This window comes from Mirounga leonina, unplaced genomic scaffold (genome assembly GCF_011800145.1).
Source record: "Mirounga leonina isolate KUSES-001 unplaced genomic scaffold, KU_Mleo_1.0 Mir_129, whole genome shotgun sequence".
Taxonomy (NCBI): domain Eukaryota; kingdom Metazoa; phylum Chordata; class Mammalia; order Carnivora; family Phocidae; genus Mirounga; species Mirounga leonina.
The window spans coordinates 18,512,146-18,535,795 of NW_023270323.1; the positions used below are offsets into that span (position 1 = coordinate 18,512,146).

Sequence of the window (23,650 nt, forward strand, 5' to 3'; positions counted from 1 at the left end):
CATTTGTTTCTTTATTAGCCATCTTCCTTAATAAAATCAGAGGCATGTAAGCTCCACGTTTTTTAAATTTCTCTTTCTCTGTATTTCCAGAGCCCAAAACAGTGTCTGGCACATAGTAGATCTTAGCAAATATTTGTTGAATAACTAAGTGAATAAAAAATGCTTTCTTATTCTGAGTCTTGCTTTCTTTGATAATTCTCAAATGCCACTACCAGACTTTTCAGAGCTCCATGACACACCTCAGAAATCTGAGTAATGCATTCTTCAAACCTTTTGTAAATGCTGTTCAGATGGGGCTGTCACTACCTCTATTTAAACATGTTTCCGAAACCTAGGTAAAGTATTTAATCAAACACAAATGGTTAAAAATAAAAGGAGCAAAGATCTGATCATAGAGGAAGGGACAGACTTGAGGATTTTCTGCCCTTTTGACTTATTCTCTTTTATTTTGTGTAAGACCCCTACATCTGTCTTAATCTTATTGCTCAGTACTCTAAAATACTTGCGTTTTCCAACTGCTCTGCATCCACCAAAACACAGGCATTCAAGAGAATCAAATTATACCTTCTCCCCTTCACATTCCTTGCTCTCAATCTAAAACTTTTTCTTTTCCTCTTTGTCTCTGATTTACCAGGCTTCTTCAGTAGCTACTCATTAGATTTGGCAAATTATACCTTTTAGTATGATTAAATGTGAAAGAGGGGCCCCACGCCTTCAATGGGTGAGTTGGGGTCAGGAAGCGGCAAAGGATAGCTCTTTAATGCTTGGTCTATTCATTCCTGGGAAGCCTCTCTCTTCTCACTCAGATTAGACAGTTTCTTTCTAGACTCTGTCCTGAAACAAAGCTCTAATGTTTTGATTTGAAATCCAGGTCTTACCTGTTTTTCATTAACTTCCTGCAGAGGGCCACTTCTGCAGCTGCCAATGTTTATCTAAATACGCTTCAGGAACATGGTTTAAAACACACACCAGACCAGAAGTTGCATCATGTTGAAGAGCACCTAATCAGGCACGATGCCCATTCTCCTCGGGATGTGAAAAGTCTAGCTCAGTGAAAACAATTATAGAGCCAGATCTTCCAGCCCTAAGATGCAGTAGACAAGGAGACCAGAGGAGAAATTTAACACGACCACATGCGTGTAACGCAAGTGTTCTTCCCACACATGTTTGCATGGTTAGGAAGAGCAAACACACCAGGAAAGAAAGGTCTGACGGGATGTTCCACCAAAGCAAGACATATGAACTGGACAGGGCTCTCACCAGCTTCTTGTACCCAGGACCAGTAGCATCATATGTCCAGGGCTGGTGTCATCCAGGGAACAGAAGTGGAAAGGCATTATCTTCCCAAATGCTCTCTCCCATTAGCACATTGCACCTTTCCCGGGAGCCCTACTGTGATTGTCACTACTCGGGGTTACACAGCAGAAATGGGACCATTGTGTCCTCACGGGTCAAACTGCACCAGTCTTATTTCCAGGAGAGAGAGGAAGGGTCAGGCGGGGAAGGAAAGTTATGCTCTCCTTTTCATCAAGAACACATTTTCAGGGATTAATTTGTCCTATTAGCCAGTTTCCACCCTAGATAAGCTTTCTCCAACCTTTCCACTTTCAAGAATCCCTTTAAGTATTTCTTCTCCACGGACCCCGTGTTTTGAGTGATTCTATCTGCTAATTTGTATTTATTACAAAGCATTACCCATTTTCCCCTGTGTTACTTATTATTTAAGATAGGAACTTCCAAGCAGAGGTTCTGATCAGCACAAGGTAACCAGCGCCTGCGTGTTAATATCATTTTAGTAAAAAAATAAAGGAATATGATATTTCGGAAATTCTGTGCAGCCTCAGTGTGAGTTACGTATGTATGGTACGATAAAGAATATCTCTAGTCTTTGTCCTGGGTTCCTGGCAGAGAGTGTTAAAACCATCAGAATTTCCTGATAGGAGTGTCTTTATTATGCTGCCGAGGTGACTCATGGTAGACCTCTGCATAGGTATAAGATGGGGATGATTGGCAGTTTGGGAGGGAAAGGAGACTAGAGATTAAGTTCAGTCCTGTGGCCAGTGACTTAATCAATCACGCCTATGTAATGAAATCCCAGTACAAACTCTGCATAGAGGCTCAGAGGAGCTCCTTGGCTGGTGGACACACGATATGCTGGGAGGGTGATCCGTCCTGACTCCACGGGGACAGGACCTTTCCAGACCTTGCTCTATGTGTAGGTAGGCTTTATAATAAAACTGTAACTGTAAATACAGCACTTTCAGTGAATTCTGTGAGTTGTTCTAGACAATTACTGAATGCAAGAGGGTCATGGAAATCCCCAATTGTATGGGTTGGAAGAGCAGGTGGCTCTGAGACTTGCAGCTGACGTTGGAAGTGAGGGCCGAGCTCTTAAACCTGTAGAGTTTAACTCCAGGTAGTTCGTGTCAGAATTGTACTGCAGTATACCCACTTGGAGTGGGAACAGAGTATTCTGTGTCTTTAAACATATGGAAATATCCAAATCCACAGAACGTACAACACCAAGAATGAGCTGTAGGGTAAACTGTGGACTCTGGTGAGTATGATGAGTTAGTGCAGGTTCATCAGTTGCAAGAAATGTACCACTCTGGTGGGGGATGCTGATAATGGGGTACCCTATGCATGTGTCTATAGAAAATCTCTGTACCTTTGCTTCATTTTGCTATGAACCTAAAACTGCTCTAAAAAAATACTGCAGGGACGCGTGGGTGGCTCAGTCAGTTAAGTGTCTGCCGTCGGCTCAGGTCATGATCCCAGGGTCCTGGGATGGAGCCCCGCATCGGGCTCCCTGCTCACTTTGCCTGCTGCTCCCCCTGCTTGTGCTCTCTCTCTCTCAAATAAATAAATAAAATCTTAAAAATAAAATAAATACTGAAAATAGGAATGGTCAGAAAGAATCTATTTGGGGAAAACCCATCTGTGTTCAGATGGCTCAGAGACAACCATTCCAATGGGGAGGAGAATGCTATTGATTTGTAATAAAATCGGGCCCAGGAGACAGGCAGAAACTCCTTTACTAAAATAGCTGCAGGGATAATAGTTAGCAAGGAATATGTTTTCTAAAAAAAAAAATATTGAAATGATAATGATTACAACTAACATTTACTGACTGCTCACTACATGCCAGGCACTGTTAATGCATTTTATATGAACTGGGTTAATTCTCACAAGCACTAAATGATGCTGGTACTGTTGTTCTACCCATTTTACAGGGGAGGTAATGGGGACAGCAGGAGACTAAGTAACTTGCTCCAGGTCATATTCAAGAGCCTGCCTTTTAAACAATTAGAGAGTTATAAAAAGAAGACCTGGGATTGTGGCTGGACTGTCTTCTGCTCCCAGGAGAGCCCAGTACAGCAGGTACTTGCTGCTTTAATTGTTTACCCTTTTGATGAACTCCTTCCAAAGCTTGTAGGCAACCTATTTATGTGGTTACATTTTTGGAAAACATCTTTTATCCCTTAGTTCCAGAGTGGCTCTCTGTTTCCCCTTCCTCATTTATAAAGTTGAGTTTGGAGTGGGGAAGGGAAAATGTATAGCCAGTTAGGATGTTATAACAGTTCATAATGATTACGGTGATGATGAGTGTAGAAAAATTTTAGGAGGATAATAAAAATACTAATCTGAGGATTCAAACAAAAGGTCAAAGGAAGTTAGGAATTGACCAAGGAGCAAAGAACCCAGAACATTTGCTTGAGAAAGCCAGCTCTGGAAGGCACATGTAGGAAAGATATCGTGATGGTATCTTAATAAAAAGTCACGTTCCCGCTCGTCCCGCCACCGGCTGCCGTAGTGAGAGGGGCCACCACCACGACCGCCCCCTGCCCGGATGGCCGTCCGGAACGGCTCCAGCGTCGGGATCGAGAGGAACAAGCAGACATACAGCCCAGTAACCTGAAGGCTCGCAACTCCTTCCGCCACAACCGGCGGATTCAGCGTAAGGCCGTGGCCCTGGAGCCCGTGGCCGATGGCAAAGGTGTAGTGGTGGTCGGGTAGCGGAGGTCCGGCCACAGAAAACTTGCCACCTCCTACGTGCGGACCACCATTCTTGTTAGAATGCCCAGGCCACCCTAGCAGCATCAGGGGCACGATCCTCGAGAACAAGTACAGCCCAGATCTCCACATGACTGCCATTCACAGAGCCGAGCCTTCCCGCTCAGCCAGGAGCCTGTGATGGAGAAGAGGCCGTGGGCCCGCCCCACCAAGAGCTCCTGAGCACCTGCCCGCCACTTCCAAAGCGGTAAAGGTATCAACCATACACACATATCATGTTCCTAAGACATTCTAATTTGTAGTTTGCCCGAGTGTTTGCTATGGATCTAAAGGCAACCTAAAAGGACCCTGGGTCCAAACAGTGCAAAGTGATAAGACATCAGGCCTTTTCATCAGGGGTTAAGTAGGAGAACACAACCCTGAACAGAGTTATGCAACATTTCCAAAAAAAGGAAATAGTAATTCAACATAGGTTGTTAAGGCATCTGAAACAATGGGAGGGTTGCAACATATCTAGAATATAAAGACCTAGGAAACCAGCTATTGTTTCATCTGCAACAGAAATATACTAAAATAGCAACCAGTCTTCTCTCTCGATCATATCACTCCAATAAACTCATCATCCTCTAGTAACCACAAACTGATCTACAGTTCTGGAGAAAAGCATGGACTTGATTGCTTATTTGTGTTTAGGTGTGTATGTGCTTTTGTGTGTAAGAGGGAAAAAGAGGAAAGATAAAACTTAGTGATAAGAATATTTACAGAAATCTCAGGGGTTTTTTATTGTGGTAAAAAAAAGCATAACATAAAGTTTACCACATTAACCATTTATAAGTGTACAACAGTTCAATAGTGGTGAAAATATTCACAGTATTGTGAAACAGATCTCCAGGACTTTCTCATTGTGCAGAACTGAAATTCTATACCCATGAAGCAACAAATCCCCTTCAGCCCCTGGAAACCACAACTCTGTTTTCAGTCTATGAATTTGACTACTTTAGATGCCTCATATAAATGGAATCATAGTATTTTGTCTTTTACTACTGGTTTATTTCACTTAGCATAATGTTCTCAAGGTTCATTCATGTTGTGGCATGTATCAGAATTCTCTTCCCTTTTAAGGTTGAATAATACTCCACTGTATGTCTATACAGGAGCCCCCACCCACACCCACTGGGGATGCATTCCAAGACCCCCACTGAAACTGCAGATAGTACTGAATCCTATATACACTATGTCTTTTTTTTTTCCTAAACATGCATAGCTGCGATAAAGTTTAATTCATAAACTAGGCACAGTAAGAGACTAACAACTTTGAAGGTGTCAGCTGACCAACTAATTGGAGAGCCTGACCTATGTCAATTTACTAATGGACTAGGACGAGAGGAGACTTTCCTTTTTTAACACCAGCATTTTGGAGAGATGCTTTTTTTTCTTTTTTTCCATCTGACTCTACTAAGTATCCATTAGCAATAATCACGCCTCGGATAAATCTCATTGGCTAAGATACTGCCACTGTGCAGAGCTCTACTAAGTATCCCTAATAGCAGGGGGAATTTTAGACCTGGAAAGAGGACAGCTTGGCCTCCTGGCAGTGGTGAGGGAATAACCTGGGGCCAAGAAAACCTCACAGCAGCACGCCTCCCACAAACACCACCCATAGCTTGGGCTGGTATATCTCCATACAAGTTATTCTTTAAGCCTTTCTGTCCCTCACTCAAGAAATGTAATGTATGTTCATCATTAACAAAAAAATTAGGGCATGGAAGGTGATGCACTGAAAAATAAATGTGCCCTTGCTCACAGTTCTGCCTTTCTAGAAAGTTTTCATGTAATATAGTCTTTTTTTTTTTAAAGATTTTATTTATTTATTTGACAGAGAGATATAGAGAGCACAAGTAGGCAGAGCGGCAGGCAGAGGGAGAAGCAGGCTCCCTACTGAGCAAGGAGCCCGATGCGGGGCTCGATCCCAGGACCCTGGGATCATGACCTGAGCCGAAGGCAGCCGCTTAACCGACTGAACCACCCAGGTGCCCCTGTAATATAGTCTTTATGTATATACATAAATATATGTAAATACATAAATATATATACATAAAGACCATATACATGTATATGTATATACATATACATATAAACTGTATTATGTGTGTGTGTGTGTGTATATATATATATATATATATATATTTTTTTTTTTTTTTTACTTTCTTTTAAACAGAATCATCAGAGCCTGGGTGGCTCAGTCATTAAGCGTCTGCTTCGGCTCAGGTCATGATCTCAGGGTCCTGGGATCAAGCCCTGTGTCAGGCTCCCTGCTCAGCAAGGAGTCTACTTCTCCCTCTGCCTCTGCCCCTCCCCTCGTTCATGCTCTCTCTCTCTCCAGAATAAATAAAAATCTTTAAAAAATAAAAAAATAAACAGAATCATTCTCTACATACTATTCTGTAACTTGATTTTTTTCATTGATTAACATATCTTTGGACACTTTCTTATGTCAATATATAGGGAACTGACCCCCTTGCTCCCCATTTTTTTTAACGACCACATAAAAATGGCTGTAAGCTAGGGGGACCTGGGTGGCACAGTCAGTTGAGCACCCAATTCTTGGTTTTGGCTCAGGTTGTGATATCAGGGTCGTGAGACCCAGCCTGGTGTTGGGCTCCGTGCTCAGCACAGAGTCTACTTAGGACTTTCCCTCTCCCTCTGTCCCCCTCCTCAAATAAATAACTATTTAAAAAATGGCTGTAGGTTACAAATAAGTAATTTAATAATTTCATGCCCATTTATGCTGGCCATTTATGCTGTCTGCATATTTTCATTAATACAAATGAATGTCTTTAGGCCTATATTTTTTCAGCCTTATGCAAGTGTATCAATAAGATAAATACCCAGAAATGGAATAACTGGTTAAAGGGGGTGTGCATGTAAACATTGATAGATATCACCAAAATGCCATCCAAAAGTGTGCCAGGTTTCGCCTACCATGATCAGAGTATGAGAGTGCTTGTCTTGCCCACAGATTCTGCAATACTGGTCTCATTATGTGTTTTTTTTCACCTCTACCAATTCTCTGGTAGAAATGGTTTCTCACTGTGTTATTCATGTTTCTTTATTTCCTAGTGAGTGATCACATCTTTTCATGTGTTTGTGGGACATTTGTAATTCTTTTCATGTCCTATTCATGTCTCTGACAAATTTCCATCAAGTTTTTTTTATTGATTTATTCAAGTAATTTTTATGTTGAGAAAATAAGTTTTTTGTCTGATGCGCTCCAAATATTTTTTTCCCTGTGGGTTGTCTTCTGACTCTACTAATAGTGTTTTTTTGTGGTCATAAATCATAAGTTTATATGCAGTTAAGTAGATCAATATTTTTCTTTTGGCAATTTTGGCTTGTGTCATAGTTGTAACTGCTGTCCCTACTCCATGATTATTTTTAACATTCACCCATATTTTGTCTCTTTCATTTCCCTCCAGATAGATTTTATCCACCTGAAATGCATTTTAATGTAAGAAGGGGGTAGGAATATAGATTTATTTTTTTCCCAAATGGCTAGAAATTTCCCTAACATTATTTGTTGAATAAGCCATCTTTTCATGATATGAAATGTTATCCTTATCACATAGTAAACTCCCAAATCACCTACTAAATTTACTCTGTTACTCACCTCTACTTTGGTGTCATCACAAATTATTTTAACTATGTACCTCTATGATACATGTGCATATTTTATTATTTTTAGATATCCCCTTGCTTTTTTGGCATGTTAAATTTTCAAATGAACCTTTTATCAACTTCTTAATATTTTGACTTTTTGTATTTTGATTTGACTAAGATAAGTTACTGTATTGTGAAGGCTTGAGTTTTACTTACCCAGATAGAAGCCATGATATTCCACCTTTGCTTGAGTTGAGATCAGACGACCCTATTAAAAGAAAAAAATTACTAAACAGAACAAATCTGGGGTTCAGAATACAATAATCTCAGAATAACCCTAATCTTTAATCCAGAAAATAGAAGTCAACATTCAAAGAGACCATCTCAGTAAGATGATGTGTCTCCAGCATCAAGTACCCTATTTGCTAAACAAACATTTACTGAGCACCCACTATGTACAAGGGACTGTGCTGGACCTGGGAAGGGGTCAAAACAAGAGAGAAAAAAAATCACTGTACTTAAGGGGTTTACAAACATGTTTCCTGGAAAGCAAATCCTTGACTCGTTTAAAAATCCAATAGAACTATGTTGATTACCGCGTTCTTTTAACCAGGATAGATACCATCCTAGGGAATAACAAGAGAAAAAGAAATTGTCTCCCCGCACCCCATCCCCAAACAAATTTTAGCTGGCTTCAGTTGGATTCTTTGTGTTTGATTGTGATATCTCCATTTACATTTTACAAGGCTCCAAGCCTACAGCCTGTTATAAACACACATGCCTGCTCTTTGAGGAGGCAGTCCGGTTCCTGGTAGGGCCCAGAGGTAAAAAGGGCAATTCTTTGGTGGAGCCCTATTGGGAACCCAGGCACTTTTCCTATGTAGACATTATTCAAACATGCTGGCATATCTCCAGGGTTGATTTAGAAATGCAAGTCACTCCCACCAATCCTGGGAACAAAATATTCTAAAAATTCAACGATAGCCCCAGAACAAAGATCAGTAGGAAATTACACTAGTAGTCTCTGGAATTATTTAGCCTGATTTTCTCAGGCCCTCTGTAGCCTAGGGCAGTGGGCTTTCTAGTTACCACGTCTACCATTACATCCCTCCAGATAGACAGTGGATACAAGGTGTCACTAGTTCTCACTTTGCCTCTGAAAGCTCAATCTCCTTGAGCTTCCATTTCCTCATCTGCAGAAAGGGAAGAGGAGGGCTGCTGAAATCATATGTATAATAATATCAGCTGGAATTCTGAGTTCTTACCATGTGCCAGGTCATATAAAAAGCACTAGAAGGTTAATTTCACAAGGCTTTTTGTCATATTAGTTCACTGGGGCATAGAAGGCACTAAAAAAAATACTGAATGAATCAAAGAATGATTTAATATAAGCCTCACAACAATCTAGGGAGCGAGGTGTCATTAAGAACATCTCCACTTTACATATAAAGAAGCTGGGGCACAGAGAAGGTACAATAATGTTCTAGCCACACAGCAAGTAAGTGTCCCCCTACAGAATCTGGACAGTCACACTCCAAAGGTATGAAGTTAACTCCCATGCTCTGCCTTACCCAAGGGCCTGCCCCATACATTGTCACAGCTGATGCGCAGTATGTGTTGATCCAGTATAATTTGTAAATTATTAACAATTATTATTGATTTAAATGTTAAGAAGAAATCACTCCACAGCGGGGGCCAAATGACCTTACAACAGAACTTTAAACATCCTTTTCAGAAAGGGATTCGAGCATCTACATCATTTTCTTTACTTCATCCTCCCTCCCTATTTCTCAACAGATGGCTCTCTACACGACCACTACAGCTCTGAGAACAAGATTCTGGGTGTCTTTACATCTTTAAACTCCCTTTCTCATCAGTCTGTCACTTTCTGCCTTCATGAAGCCAGTGGGGATATCTTTGGAGAAAAACGTTTTAATGAGTTACATTTTTTATGATGTTGATAAAACAAGTTGTAAATATAGCTCTCCCCAAGGGCAGAGTCTTGCTGTCTGTGCAGAACACAAATCCTGGGGCAGAATTTCTGTCCAGCCGTGTAACTCCTTATCAGCAGCCAGAGGGGCCTTCAGCGGACCCGGGCCTCTGGGACCCTGCACAAACCACAGTTTCCTATATATGGTCATTTGCAATCAAGGACTCAGATTCCCCACCTGCTGACTCAAATGCCAGTGGGATGAATCATGAGTCGTGGCTGCCACTCTGTTGCAATCAAAGAAAAGGTGAGTCTTTTCTAAGGAAAAGCCAACTTCTCAGATTCCCCACGCTCAGTGTCTAAATACACTTTTCTTCTACCACCAAAAAAAAAAAAAAAAATTAAACGAAATAAATAAATGATCTCCCTTAAGAGGAGCAAATGCTCACAAGGATGGGTGGGGTGCCAAGTCCTCCGAAGGAGCTCGAGCCAGCCCCTCCTGATTCGCCAGGGACCCGAAGGACAGTTGTGACTCCCTGCTCTGTTTCTGTCCCCAAGACGTTTAGGGCTGGGGAGGCTGAGATGGCCAGCTGGTTCCCTAAAAGCGAAGGGTCTCGGACCGGACAGCGGGGTGTCAGTCTGCGCCCCGCCCTCACCATAGCTGGGTGACCCTCCCAGGGCGCACCACGTTTGCTCCTCCGGGCCTCAGTTGCCTCCATTCTGAAATGGGGGACGTGGACTCTCTGCCGCCGACCCCCCGCGGCCCGCTGGTCTGCGGCGTGGGCCGCGCTCCCGGGGAAGTGGGCCCGGTGCCCGCCACCGCTCCCAGCCGCCCGGCAGCCGCGGGCGACGCGCCGCGAGGCCGATCTTACCTGCAGTGCGGCCGAGGGGCCTGGCGTGCGGGAGAACGGCGCGAGAGAGGGCACCCCGGCCCCGCCGCTCCGCGCCCGCTAGGCCCGCGCCCGCGCCCGCACCCTTCCTCCGCCCCTCCCCCGGCCTCCCGGCTCCACCTGACCCGCGCCCGGGGCCCTGGGAAAGGCGAGCCGCGCCCCTCGGCCGCCGGGGCTCCACGGCTGTGCCCTCGCGTCGCAGCCCTCCGCTTTCCGGGGGGTGCAAAAGTAAATGCTTTGTGCCAGGCACAGTTCTAAAGTCCTTACGAGGAGGCCCTCATTTAAATCTTGCAACAGCCCTCTACGGTAGATACAGGTCTCTAGGGTATCCGAAAGTAGAGTTCCTGGGAAGCCTTTCCTAAGCTGAAACGGCGTGAGGTGAAGAAAAGATCACCATTAATTTATATGGAAAAAACTTCCGGGCATTCCCAGACCACACACCCCCACCCCCACCCCAAATAACCGCTCTTAGGCTTTTCTGATACTTGAGACACATCTTGCCAGCAGATGGAAAAATACATCAAAACACAGCACAAGTGCTCGTAGATCCAGTCCTCAGCTGTGGTGACTTGATGCTGAGATGCTCAGTGTCATCCTGGGGAAAGGAGGGCGCCCACCATCCTGGGTGGCTCAGTCGGTTCAGCGTCTGCCTTCAGCTCAGGTCATGATCCCAGGGTCCTGGGATCGAGCCCCGCATCCGGCTCCCTGCTTGGCAGGAGGCCTGCTTCTCCCTCTTCCTCTGCACCCCCTGCTTGTGTTCTCTCTCTCTCGCTGTCTCTCTCTCTCTGTCAAATAAATAAATAAAATATTTAAAAAATAAATAAAAATAAAAGCTAAATGGATACCATTGATGTTCCTTTTGTGCTCTTTTGGATTCATTTGCCTCCCTCTCTCTCCAGAGATAACCCAACAATAAATTCAGTGTTCTTATTTTTGTGCATGTTGTTATACTTGTTTCTTTTTAAAAATTTTTTATTTATTTATTTGACAGAGAAACAGAGAGAGCACAAGCAGGGGGAGTGGCAGAGGGAGAGGGAGAAGCAGGTTTCCCGCTGAGCAGGGAGCCGGATGGGGGGCTCGATCCCAGGACCCCAGGATCACGACCCGAGCTGAAGGCAGACGCCCAACTGACTGAGCCACCCAGGGGCCCCTATACTTGTTTCAAAATATCTATATAGCCATAAATATTACATAATACTGTTTAGCAGATTTTTAAAGTTTAAATAAATGATATCATGATGTATTTTCTTCCACTAGCTTTCTGTTCAATGTTAGCCACTCTAGTAGCTACAGTCATTTTAACTGCTGCATTGTATTTCGTTTTATGACTACATCATGGTTTATTCATCATTCTTCTGATGATGGACATTACATTGTTTCAATATTTTTCTACTATGAATAATTCAGCAATGAACATTATTGTACATAGTTTTGTTCACAGGCGTGTGGGTTGATGACATTATTATCACTTGAAAATAAAGTAAGGAAAGAAAAAAGAGAAAACACTTGAATGCTTGGTACAGGGAGCAGGTGGTTACTAGGAGAAGTTATGAATAGGCTTGCAGATTAGGTGACTTCAAAGAGTTTTTTTTTTTTAAAGATTTTATTTTATTTATTTGAGAGAGAGAGAGAATGAGAGAGAGCACATGTGAGGGGGGAGGGTCAGAGGGAGAAGCAGACTCCCTGCCGAGCAGGGAGCCCGATGCGGGACTCGATCCAGGGACTCCAGGATCACGACCTGAGCCGAAGGCAGTCGCTTAACCAACTGAGCCACCCAGGCGCCCCAAAGAGTTTTTAAATGGGACAGAATCATGAAAAATTTTGAGAGGATGAGCAAATGTATCAGCTACTGCCACCATCATGCTATATAACAAACCATCCTGAAATTCAGGGGCTTGAAAGAAGTCATTTATTCTCTCAGATCAGCAGGATGGCTGGGGTGGCTCTGCTTCATGTGTTCATTCTGAGTCCAGGCTAAAAGGGCAACAGCTACCTGGAGGAAACTCTTCTGGTGATGTCAGAGTGCAAGAGGGCACACTCAAATGCACAAGCACTTCTCGGGCCCTTGCTTGCACCGTGACTTCTAACATCCTATTGGACAAATAGGATCACCAATCCTATTGAGGGGGATGAGTGGGTGGGCAGAGAATAGTTCTGAACAGTAACCTAACCCATCTTAGCAGTATACAGAGAGGTGTTGAGGAGGGGTTGGGATCTCCCAACATGGCCAAATGTTGTCAAATGGAACAAGGACAACTAGAGAGGTTCCTACATCCAATATTCAGGTCTGGGGACAGGTAGGAATATTGAAGGTCTCAAAATCCCAGGTGAGTGTTAGCCATGGAAATAAGACCTCCTGAGGAAAAAGAGCTCAACCAATAAACCATTAAATATTATTTTGGTCTTTGAAACAACAAAATAATCAACAATTTAGCTCACTTTTCTTTTTTAAGCACCAGCTGTATGCCAGGCGCTGTTCTGAATGTGTTGTACACACCGTCTTATTTAACTTTCACCTCAACCAAATGAGGTAGGTCCTAGTATGTACTATTTCTAAGAGTTGCATAAACTGTACAGTGTAAGATCCTGGGCCAAGGTCACATAGCCAGTAAATCATGTACTTAAGATTCAAACCCAGTCAACCCACTCCAAAGCTTATCTTAATCATGACAATGATAAATCTACACATAATGCCAAGAGGTTGACCCAAGGGGCTTCTGTGAGAATGAGGGGGAGGAGAAAGGACTATCGGGTAATCTAGGTGAAACCATTCTTTTATGTTCAAAAGCTCCACAGTTAGTCACATTCTCTAACAACAGAAACTGCCATTATTCATGACCCCTTGTTAGCTCAGTAGACAGGGAAAGAAATATAGATTAATTGCCTTTTATGGGTCCCTCCCATTTCTGGAAGTAAATCATTCAACAAAAGAGACCCATGTGCAAACTGCTGGTTGACATGCAACAGTAGGAGAGGGGCAGATGGTTTGGGTATTCTGACTTCTGTGGTTCAAAATTCTGTACCAAATTATGATGGACCTGTATGGTAGGCAAAATAATGGCCCAAAATAATGCCTGGGAACTTTAAATATGTTTTGTTACATGGCAAGGGAGAACTACGGTTGCAGATGGAATTAGGGTTGCTAATCAGCTGACCTTAATATAAAGAGATTATCCTGGAATATCAAGGTGGGCCAAGTATAATCACAAGGGTCCTTATATGGGGAAGAGGGAAGTGGAGGCTAAGCAGAGAGATGGCTCAACTGGTCATTGCTGGCTTTGAAGGTAGAAGGGGGTGATAATCCAAGGAATGCAGGGGGCCTCCAGAAACTGGATAAGGCAAGGAAATGGATTCTCCCTTGAAACCTCTAGACAGGATGCAGCCTGCCAACACTGCGATTTTAGCCTAGTGAGACCCATTTTGGACGTCTGACTGTAGTACTGTAAGATAATAAACTTGTGTCATTTTAAGCCACTAAGTTTATGGTAATCGGTTATGGCAGCAGTAGGAAGCAAATTCAGCACTCCTGTGGGCATGACCTCCACTCGTGCCCCTTGCTTCTACCCTCCAAGCAGTGCAGGTAGATCCTCAAATCAGAGCCAAACAGTAATTGAATAAATCTGGTCATTGCTAAGAAAATTTAAAAGAGAACAGGAATAGTTGAACTTAGACAGTTAATAAAACTGTCTTAAGATGGTTACATGGTTAAATTTTTTTTTTTTAATTCCAAAAAGCTGTCTATCAAAGTCTTGGCTCTTAACCTCCCCACCCCCCACCCCCCTTATTCCCCCCACCCCCCTCACCCCCCCACCGCATCCCTTCAACTCACTGCTGCCCTCTTCAGGTAAGCACTTTCTTTCTTTAGTTTCTTGTATATTCTTTCATTATTTTTTTTTTTTAAATAAAATCAAGCCAAAGAAATACACATTCTTATTTCTTCCCTTTATTACACAAAGGCAGTATATTTTTATAGTTTTGTACCTTACTTTTCTCAATTAATTTATTGCTTTTTGATTAAAACAGAGGTGTGGATTTATTTTACTTAAAATTCATTGGTAAGTATTTCTTGACTGCACACTACCTGTAGGTGCTGTGGAAGATTAAAAGGAAATAATGTGACATAGGTCAGTTATCAATGAGTTTATAATCTAACTGAGGTCAAGACCAACTCCTGGGAAGCTAAAGTCAGTAATTTAAGATGCTTTATCATTTGTTACATATAATGTTAAATTCTGGGGGAAAGGGCTTGTGGCTTTAGAAGAAAAGGGACACTAGAAGTTTGGGACAGTCAGGGAAGCAGGCAATGCAATCCGAATGATTTTAACATGATCATTTGAAAGAAATCTTACTTTCTTTTTCATTTGAAATTAGTGTGCCCCCTATTTCTCAATCACAACCTTACTGCCATTGCTATTATCCTGAGAAATATTTTAGTGAAAATATTAACTTGAAGAAAAGGATTAGAACTAATCAATTGTCATTTAGATGCCGGCAAACTTTTGGTTTGGTTTATCTACAGTGACTTAAATGGTCAGAATGCCTTTTTTTCTAGTCTTTCAGCAGGCTAATATGTGATGCCCTTTAAACAATACAAGGGCTACTGGGGCTCAGGAAGATCTCAAGCAGTGGTTCTCTGGTCTGGGACATGGGAACACCTTAGAAGTGCAAATTCCCTCAGACCTACCCCAGACCTACTGCTTTAATAAGCCCTGCAGGTGATTCTGATGCAGCCTAGAGCTTGAGGAGCACTGGTTTAAGAGGACATCCTTTCTTAAACGGAAGAGGAGCTGCATTGGGACAAACAGAGAAACAGCCTTGCTTAAGGAGCGGGTGCATGGGGAGCCCGCCAGATTCACAAATCTAAAGTGATGATGAGCTTTCTTCCGAGAGAGAAGATGTGACGGTGTTCTGCCTTCCATTCTTCATTGTAACTCCTGACTCCCATTCAGAGGTTGCCATGATAAACTATTAAGTAACCACCTCCTCCTGGAAAATTCTGGGATTAGCATAGTGGCAGGAGGCGGATATTTATTGAGAACCTATTATTTATGCCAGACATTGAGCAATGCCTTTGCAGAGACGGTCCTATTTCACACTTACTAGCCAGTTTCGATTCGGTGTGATTAGCTCTATTTTGCAAATACAGAGACAGGCTCAGAGGGCTTGCGGAACATGCACAGGTTGTGTTCCGCGCAACCAGGAAGTAATAGGACTGGATTTACATCCAGAAGGAAACGAGCAACAGGTGGTGGTAATGTAGGATTTATTTGAATTGTTTCAGGTTCAGGGTTTAATCTCTTTGGTTTCAGGATGGCAACTTTAAAACAAAACACACTCTAACCATTTTTTGAATTGTTCTCATTGTAACAACTGCCCAGTTACCATCTTTTAGACTAGAATCATGCTATGGCATGATTATAAAGCTAATATTTTTTTCCTCAAAGGATGAATTTTCTCAGAAGGAAATGTTGGATGATAATAATGATAAATATTAGGATCTCAGAAACCAGGTTTGTAGTCATTCAGAAAAAGAATGCAGAAAAGACATTTTCACCATAGTTTTAGAAGCAGCTAATTTTTCCTATATCTCGTCCCTCTCCTATTTAAATAGAACAATTTGCGAGTCAAATATAAGATTTTACATCAAAGTTATTGAGGTATATTCAAAATACATGCTAGAATGGGAAGCAAAAACTAATAAAAGGAGATTTAATTGACTGGTTGTAGATACTAAATGTTTGCTTTTTTTTTTTTTAAAGATTTTATTTATTTATTTGAGAGAGAGAGAATGAGAGACAGAGAGCATGAGAGGGAGGAGGGTCAAAGGGAGAAGCAGACCCCCTGCCGAGCAGGGAGCCCGATGCGGGACTTGATCCCGGGACTCCAGGATCATGACCTGAGCCGAAGGCAGTCGCTTAACCAACTGAGCCACCCAGGTGCCCCTAAATGTTTGCTCTTACAGTGGTGTGCTGAGGCTGGCTTGACATACAAAAGTGAATTGCTACATTTTTAGGAATTTTGCAAGCAAACACAGCCATTACTAAGCACTGTATTAAATAAACACAATCGTGGGGCAACTGGGGGGCTCAGTCGTTAAGCGTCTGCCTTCAGCTCAGGTCATGATCCCAGCGTCCTGGGATCGAGCCCCACATTGAGCCCCATATCAGGCTCCCTGCTTGGTGAGGAGCCTGCTTCTCCCTCTCCCTCTGCTTGTGCTCTCTGTCAGATAAATAAATAAAATCTTTAAAAATAAACACAATCAAATAAATTATATTAAAAATGAAGACACCCAAACTTCCTAATTTTTTTTTTTAAAGATTTTATTTATTTGACAGAGACAGAGATAGCGAGAGCAGGAACACAAGCAGCGGGAGTGGGAGAGAGAGAAGCAGGCTTCCCGCCAAGGAGGGAACCCGATGTGGGACTTGATCCCAGGACCCTGGGATCATGACCTGAGCCGAAGACAGACGCTTAACGACTGAGCCACCCAGGTGCCCCAAACTTCCTAATTATTTTACATTTTACTATTCTTGATCCTCTTGAAGCTATTTATGTCTAGTACATCTGTGTAGTAGAAATGCTGTATAAAGTTGTGTTCCTGTGCGTCTCTCCCCAACTCCACCTTGAGGGAAACTGTGGTGGTAGGTTGACTGGCCATGGTGGGGCGCACACAACAGAAAAACCAGCAAATGCTACAAATCAGGCCTCTCCTGACTCCAAACGCTGGTGTGAAACATTTATCAGCATGTCGCTGATAACAATAGGCAAATTTAAAATGAAGACATGATCTGAGTTCAAGTGTTTGTCTTTGATATATATCGGAAAACTATAGCCAAAATGGCACTGAACTTAAGGACTATATAAGAGTTCTGGCAGAAGAGAAATAGCATACTCAAAGGGTTTAAAGAAAGAGTTTTTAAAAGGGACTATTTACAGGGATGCCTGGGTGGCTCAGTCGGTAAGTATCTGATTTCAGCTCAGGTCATGATCTCAGGGTCCTGGGATCGAGCCCTGCGACAGGCTCCCCGCTTAGCGGGGAGTCTGCTTCTCCCTCTGCCCACCCCCCACTCATGCTCTCTCTCTGAAATAAATAAATAAAATCTCTCTGAAATAAATAAATAAAACCTTAAAAAAAATAAAAAGGGACTATTTACAGAGTGTAGGCAGGGTTAAGTTAAAGGAATCCACACTGATGGTGAAACTCCTAGGACTAGGAACAGGATGAAATCATTACTACCTTTATACTTGTAGGGCAAGGGAGGGATGCTGTTATAACTTTTTGAGAACTGGACTGTGGAAGAGGGGCTGTGGCTCAGGAGGGAACCAACCAGAACCACACATGGAGCAAGGCAGTGGGGAGAAGGGGGAGGGATAGACACACCTTAACTTCTCTCCATCAGTGTCTCCATTTGGCCAATCTCGACCAGAAGCCAAGGGCAAGGGAGCCTTGGAGAATCATTTCTGGAAAGTCGGTTGCCTAGAGCACAAACAGGGCAGAGGCTCTGTGTGGAGACAGAATAAGCAGCAAAGGGACTTTTGGGAGTCACTAGTACTGACCATGGGTTCATTCTGGACACATTCCTTAGTGAGGGACATTTAAGGGAGACATCTTGAAACTGGTTTTTAACAATTTATGAACATTCTCCCAGAGAGTGGGATTCTAGTAAACTTTCATAACTAACTGGTCTTGGAACTTGGTAGCCTTAAACCAAAATGAGTCAGGGGTAAAACTGCTAGCTTTTCTGTTTGTTTTAGAGAAAGTTGCAGGGTGGGTCTCTTTTATTGTATAAATCAAGTGACCACAGTTTTCATGACAAGCATTAAATCCAAGTTATAGGAGCTTTGGACCATTTTTAAACACCACTTTGTGCCCATGAAGGCCTTCTGGTCAAGACTTGAAATCCTGGTTTTCATCTGGAACTTGCAAAGAAAATCAGCCAGGACAATGACCTATGACTCTCTCCTAGGGCTGTCATGAGGACCACATGAGGCAGAAAACATAAAGGAGTCATTGCTCTTGATTGCCTGATGTGCCTGATGTATTACTTGGGAGCGTCCTGGGCTACTAGCTACTCTCAGGACACCATTCTAAAGGACTCCTAGTTAGAGTTCTCCCAGGCTCATTTGGGGCCAGAATCTATTATGCGATCATGGCATTTTAATATTAGGCTGAGACATATAAAACAACTGATACTGGACTATCTTTAATCAACAAAATCAACAATTATATGGCGCTGAACCTGGTGAGATATCCTCAGTATCATCTCCTCTCTTGTTCCCACAAAGTTTCTTCAAAACCTTCATTGGTGAGGTGTTGCAAAATCTCAGTGAGAACTCATTTTCTGCCACTCATCCCCAAGTTTTCTAAATTTCATGCCTACGAAATTTCAGGTCTCAGGAAACTTCTTCATAGGCAATCCTAACGATTCAGAGATTGGTTCCTAATACAGCTTCTCTAGGAGCCAGAGAGAGATGTGTTCCGGGGCTTAGAGCTCCGCTGTTGGGCAAGGGACAATCACAGGAAACCTCAAGGAAGTGAAGTTTACACCAAGTCCCAGTAGTATCTACGGAAATCCCAAGCAGGGTTGTGGCCTCCTTTCCCCCAGATTTTATGAAAACATGCTTTCTCAAGTCTTGCTGAGTTTGCAAATGTGCCATGAAAAGGTGTCAACAGAACTCAGCTGGTCAATGTCACTGGCAGTATTTTTTTTTTTTAAGTATATAAAGCAGCTCCCCAGGGGGGACAGGCACCCATGGCCAGGCTCGCAGAACGCTGCGACTTTGGGGCTCAGTCGCTTTCTGACTGTGCCATTGCCCCTTCACACGCCAATCAACTTATTTGAGCCTTGGTCATCTCTCCAGGGTGAGTTAGGGACACTTCATAAATTTTTGTGAGTGCATAAAAGAACCTAGCCATTTTCACACTATATCAACGATCCTAAGAGGGTTTGATGGTAATAAATACAGCATAAATAATCATCTTATTGTATCACGCATGGAGATTTGAATTATTCCTCTTCATACTGGGGTTTCAACTGATTGCAGAAGATGAGCTAAGATGATCTGGGGCTGTGTAATTTCTTCTTCATCTGGCTCATAGCTCGGTCCATGTGTGTCTTAGATTCAACCCTTTCAGGCAGGTTTTCTCCAAAGAACTTTGCCTCAGATTTCAGAATGATTTTGCCATCTCAAAGATGATGTCTTATGTTAATGAGAGCAGTAATCTAAAAAGAATATGGCAAAAAAAAAATGCAACCAGACTGTCATTTATTAATACAAATTTATATAGTGGCATATGCTATTGGAGAAATCAGAAATTCATAACACACAAATTGGTATTAGAAATACAAAGATTATTTAAGTCAAGAAATCAGGTTGACAGCACCACAAATGTTTCACTCAGTCTGAGCATGTGTGTCCTATCCAAGAACAATGAACACCTACAGGACACTGAAACTGAATGTCCTAAGACTGTGCAAACACATTCCAACACGACTTCCACACCCAGGCGCGGAGTCTGCAGGCGGCCTCCAGGAGGCCCGGGGATCATAATAGGACAGCGAGGCAGAAAAAAGTCGCAGACTCCTCGCTTTCAACCTTCACAGCAAGTGGGGGAGAGCAAATAGCAACCCCGGAGGGCTTCTTGTTCCTCCTGACCTAATGACATGGTATAGAAGATTAGTAAAACACACACAAGGCGTTAGTGAGCAAGTTAGGTAAATTGAAAGGAGGGCTTTGACTGAAATATAATCCTGCAGCAGTCACCAAATTATCGGATTCCTGCTATGAAATAGAAAACATAAACAGAATAAGAAACTGTATCAAAGGAGTAAATCTCAGCTTCACACCTCTAAACACTTCCTATTTAATAAGTGTGCATCCACTGAAGAAGTATCAGCATTCAAAAAAGTATATGTAGTCGGGGGGAAGAGCAGGAAGGGAGGGAGGTGGGAATAGTCCCAGGCTTTCCTCTCACACAGAGAGCTCACGGTCTCATGGTCCTCCCTGGATGTTGTCCTTGCCGCTCAAGACCACGTACATGGAAGCTGCTGAGAACACTCAGAGGTCTCGGTCTCCATCTCTTCCTGCGTTAGCTTCACTCTGCGCATGTCTTCACTCTCCCCATGCATGTGTCCTCCTCGGCAGGAGTGGAAGGGGTGTGCATGAAGAATATCTGAGCAAAGGCGACGGTGCCGCTTTAGTGTGGAAGCGTTCTGGCAAGTGGGAACAGGGATAAAGACCAGGCCAAATCAAAAGTTGCTCCGCAAATGATAGGCTTCCTGTCCTCGCAGAATTAGCATTAACCTTCCAGGTTGTTCTGGAGGAGATTCCACACCGGGCTGATGAGCTCTCCAGCCACGAGACACCAATTCTGGATGCTCCCGAGGCCGACACAGAAGTTCTGCCCCACACCGCCCAAGCTGGTCTCAAGGAGCATGCGCCCAGTCAGGAGTTTTGGGTTCTGGGCTCACCCCATTCCAGCCTCTCCTGAAAACTTCACTCACCCCAGAACGCTAAGTCAGACTTTCCTCTAAATGTCCTGCTCTGGAGGCTGATTCACAGTTTCAACTTCTGCTAATACGTTCTTCTGGTTTTTCTGTTCAGTCGTCCTAAGACCACTGCTAGATTCATGCCTATGTCACATGGTGCTTCTTCGTTCCAATGAGGTTACTTATAATCCAAGCAGAAGAGGCAGTTTTGTTTTTGTGTTTTCCTATCTGCCCATGCAATCTTGCCACCAATGTCTCTCACCTCCCCTTCCTGAATTGATTCCTCTACCATCCACCCATGCCACCATTCACTTGTTTACCTAACAGATATTTCTGGAGTGCTCGTCCTGTGCAAGGCACTGCTGAGGAACCAAAGGCACGGCTCACAAGGTCCTCTTCTCAAGAGCTTGGCGTCTGGTAGAGATGCCGAAAACCATTCATGGCTCACTCTTTCTAGCTTTCTAGAACCAAGGTGTTTGCAGTGTGGGATGTTCTCACAGAGCCTGGGTCATTCTATGACTAATATGACACAGTATGCTGTTCTGTTGTTTGCTCAGTGACTGCGGTGTGCCATGCATCAGGAGGAGAACACGTCTTTCACTCCTCGGTTATGAAGTTGTGCCTGCATTTCAAAACAACATGACACGCATGCTTGTGTTTTTGCCAGTCAGGCAAAAGACGAAAAAGAAACACAAAAGCAAGCTGTGTGCACACTTCGTACAAAATCCCGAAGCTGCTATTCGAACACTGAATCATTTTAAAGCCATGTGTTTATGGCCTTGTCACGTGCTGATGTGGTAAAAATAATGCGTGAGCTACCAGAAAAGAACCCCCCCCAAAAGAGAAATCCCTGAAAACCTGTCCTGGGATCGGCGCCTTCTCTGCTGTGAGCGTTGGTACTTTATCTGTTGTGAGTACTAGTTGGCATCTCTTAACTCAGATTTCACTCTGAGCGGGGCTTTCTCCTAATTGGCTTTATTCAAATGAATCACTTACTTTCCTGAAACCCTAGCAAAATACAAAACTCGCAGCTAGCAAAGTACACAGGCTTGTCTGCTATTGGACTGGGCAAAGCCTGGGGTGGCAGGAAAGTGTGGTGGGTTTTGTAAGCATGCATGGCCATGTGGAATAAAAAGGCCAGGTGCACTGATCTTGTTTTGCAGCATTCTCTGTCAGGGAGGATGTCCTGACGTGTCCTTGGTGCAGTGTAAACCAATGGGGCACAAGGACATCCCCCTGGGCCTAGGGGGCCGTGCATCACTAATAGGGTCAGGCCCCTCCTCTGTCTGCCCTTCTGTTGGTGGGGGGTCCACTGTGCCAGACTTCTGGCAGGGAGCTGTGTGATTTCTCCCGCAAGTTGTGGGACAAGGCTCTCATCTAGAGCACTTTGAAACCCCCAGGTGGAAAGGCTCTGGAAATGCAAAGGACAGTTAGAGGCCATGGCGGGCAAGCTGTCAAGCAGATACAATGAGCAAATACATAGGCTGTGCTGATTAGCAGGATTTTGAATGGAACTGGAGCATCAGCAATCCAAGTTCTGCTGCCCGGAGGCCCAGGGAAAGCCCAAGTAGAAGAAAGCTGGAGGTGGGGGAGGAAACCAATGTCCCCCCAGCAACCCCCCTGCCCCTCACCCCAGAGACCTGCCAGTGTACCTTCCCCAGTCTGCTGAGCCCCATCATCTAGCTGGAAAGTCTAAGCCCTGGCCAATACTGAAAGACGTGCTTTCTAAGACCAGCCTTACAGAAGGAGCAATCTGTACCTGCTGACACTATTCAAGAGATCTCCAGAAAGACCTCTGCTCCAGAACTCTGGGGTCTCAGTGGTTCTTTGTTTAATGAGGTAGCTCAGTTGTGAGTTGATGTGTGTGATGTGTGCCTTCCACCACTCAAAGCTATACTTTTCCCTTTTTAAACTGCAAGATTATAAAAATACCAGTATTTGACCCCCGTCTTTATAAAAATGATTTTAGAAAAAAATACACACAGGTCTCCTCTGTTAAACTTCCGTTCCATCCTGTAAGTTGTTGTGAACTCTGACTTCCAGATTCAGTTTTTTCACCTTGGCCCCTTTGAAGGCATAAGCCCCCTCGGCGTCACTCAGGATGTTGACGTTCCGCACGGTGCAGTAGTGTCTGTTCAAGTTCTTCTCCACCCTGTCCGGGCTCCTCTTGGACACATCCACCTTGGTGTTCAGAGGGTATTCCTCCAGAATGTCCTCTGTGGGCGGTTTCTTCCTCTGCTTCTGGCATTTCCTGGCGAGGAAACAAGCCACCAAAAGCCCCAGAAGCAGGAGCATGACAGCAGCGAGGGCCCTGCCGATAGACGCCCCAGTCTGGGAGAGAGAAGCAGCCACCATAGGCTCTCGCATGTCGAGATTCAGGGACTTCATGTTGGTGCCATTCTTGACTTGGTCCCCTTCATTGTCATAGATGAGCGAATCGTCAAGGGTCAGACGGCCACTGGGGTCCACCAGGTCCCTTCGGTGGCGCCTGAGAGGCGCCGTGAGAGAGCGCTGGACCCGGGGCCCTGAGATGGTGTCAGGACCAATGATGTAGATCACCTGCAGGTACCACTGGTGTCCTGCTTCCACCTGCGGGAGGAGGGAGGCAGAGAGACAAAGCACGCATGTCACTGTGGCCCACAGACCACTTCTTCACGAAGGAAATGGAA

At 43.8% G+C, this 23,650-nt stretch overlaps 2 protein-coding genes across 2 annotated transcripts in view; both read right to left on the reverse strand.

The window, feature by feature from the left end:
- ANXA3 (annexin A3) overlaps positions 1 to 10,589 on the reverse strand; it is a 52,949-nt gene extending 42,360 nt beyond the window's left edge. The window contains exons 1-2 of the mRNA XM_035004709.1: positions 10,474 to 10,589; positions 7,888 to 7,939 (exon numbers count right to left, since the gene is read on the reverse strand). Coding sequence (XP_034860600.1) covers positions 7,888 to 7,902 — 15 coding nt within the window. The 5' untranslated portion in view covers positions 7,903 to 7,939; positions 10,474 to 10,589. The remainder of the gene's footprint in view (positions 1 to 7,887; positions 7,940 to 10,473) is intronic.
- A 9,168-nt stretch (positions 10,590 to 19,757) lies between these two features.
- The window catches only part of FRAS1 (Fraser extracellular matrix complex subunit 1), a 417,216-nt gene continuing 413,323 nt past the window's right edge, over positions 19,758 to 23,650 (reverse strand). Inside the window, exon 74 of the mRNA XM_035004710.1 lies at positions 19,758 to 23,570. Coding sequence (XP_034860601.1) covers positions 22,977 to 23,570 — 594 coding nt within the window. The 3' untranslated portion in view covers positions 19,758 to 22,976. The remainder of the gene's footprint in view (positions 23,571 to 23,650) is intronic.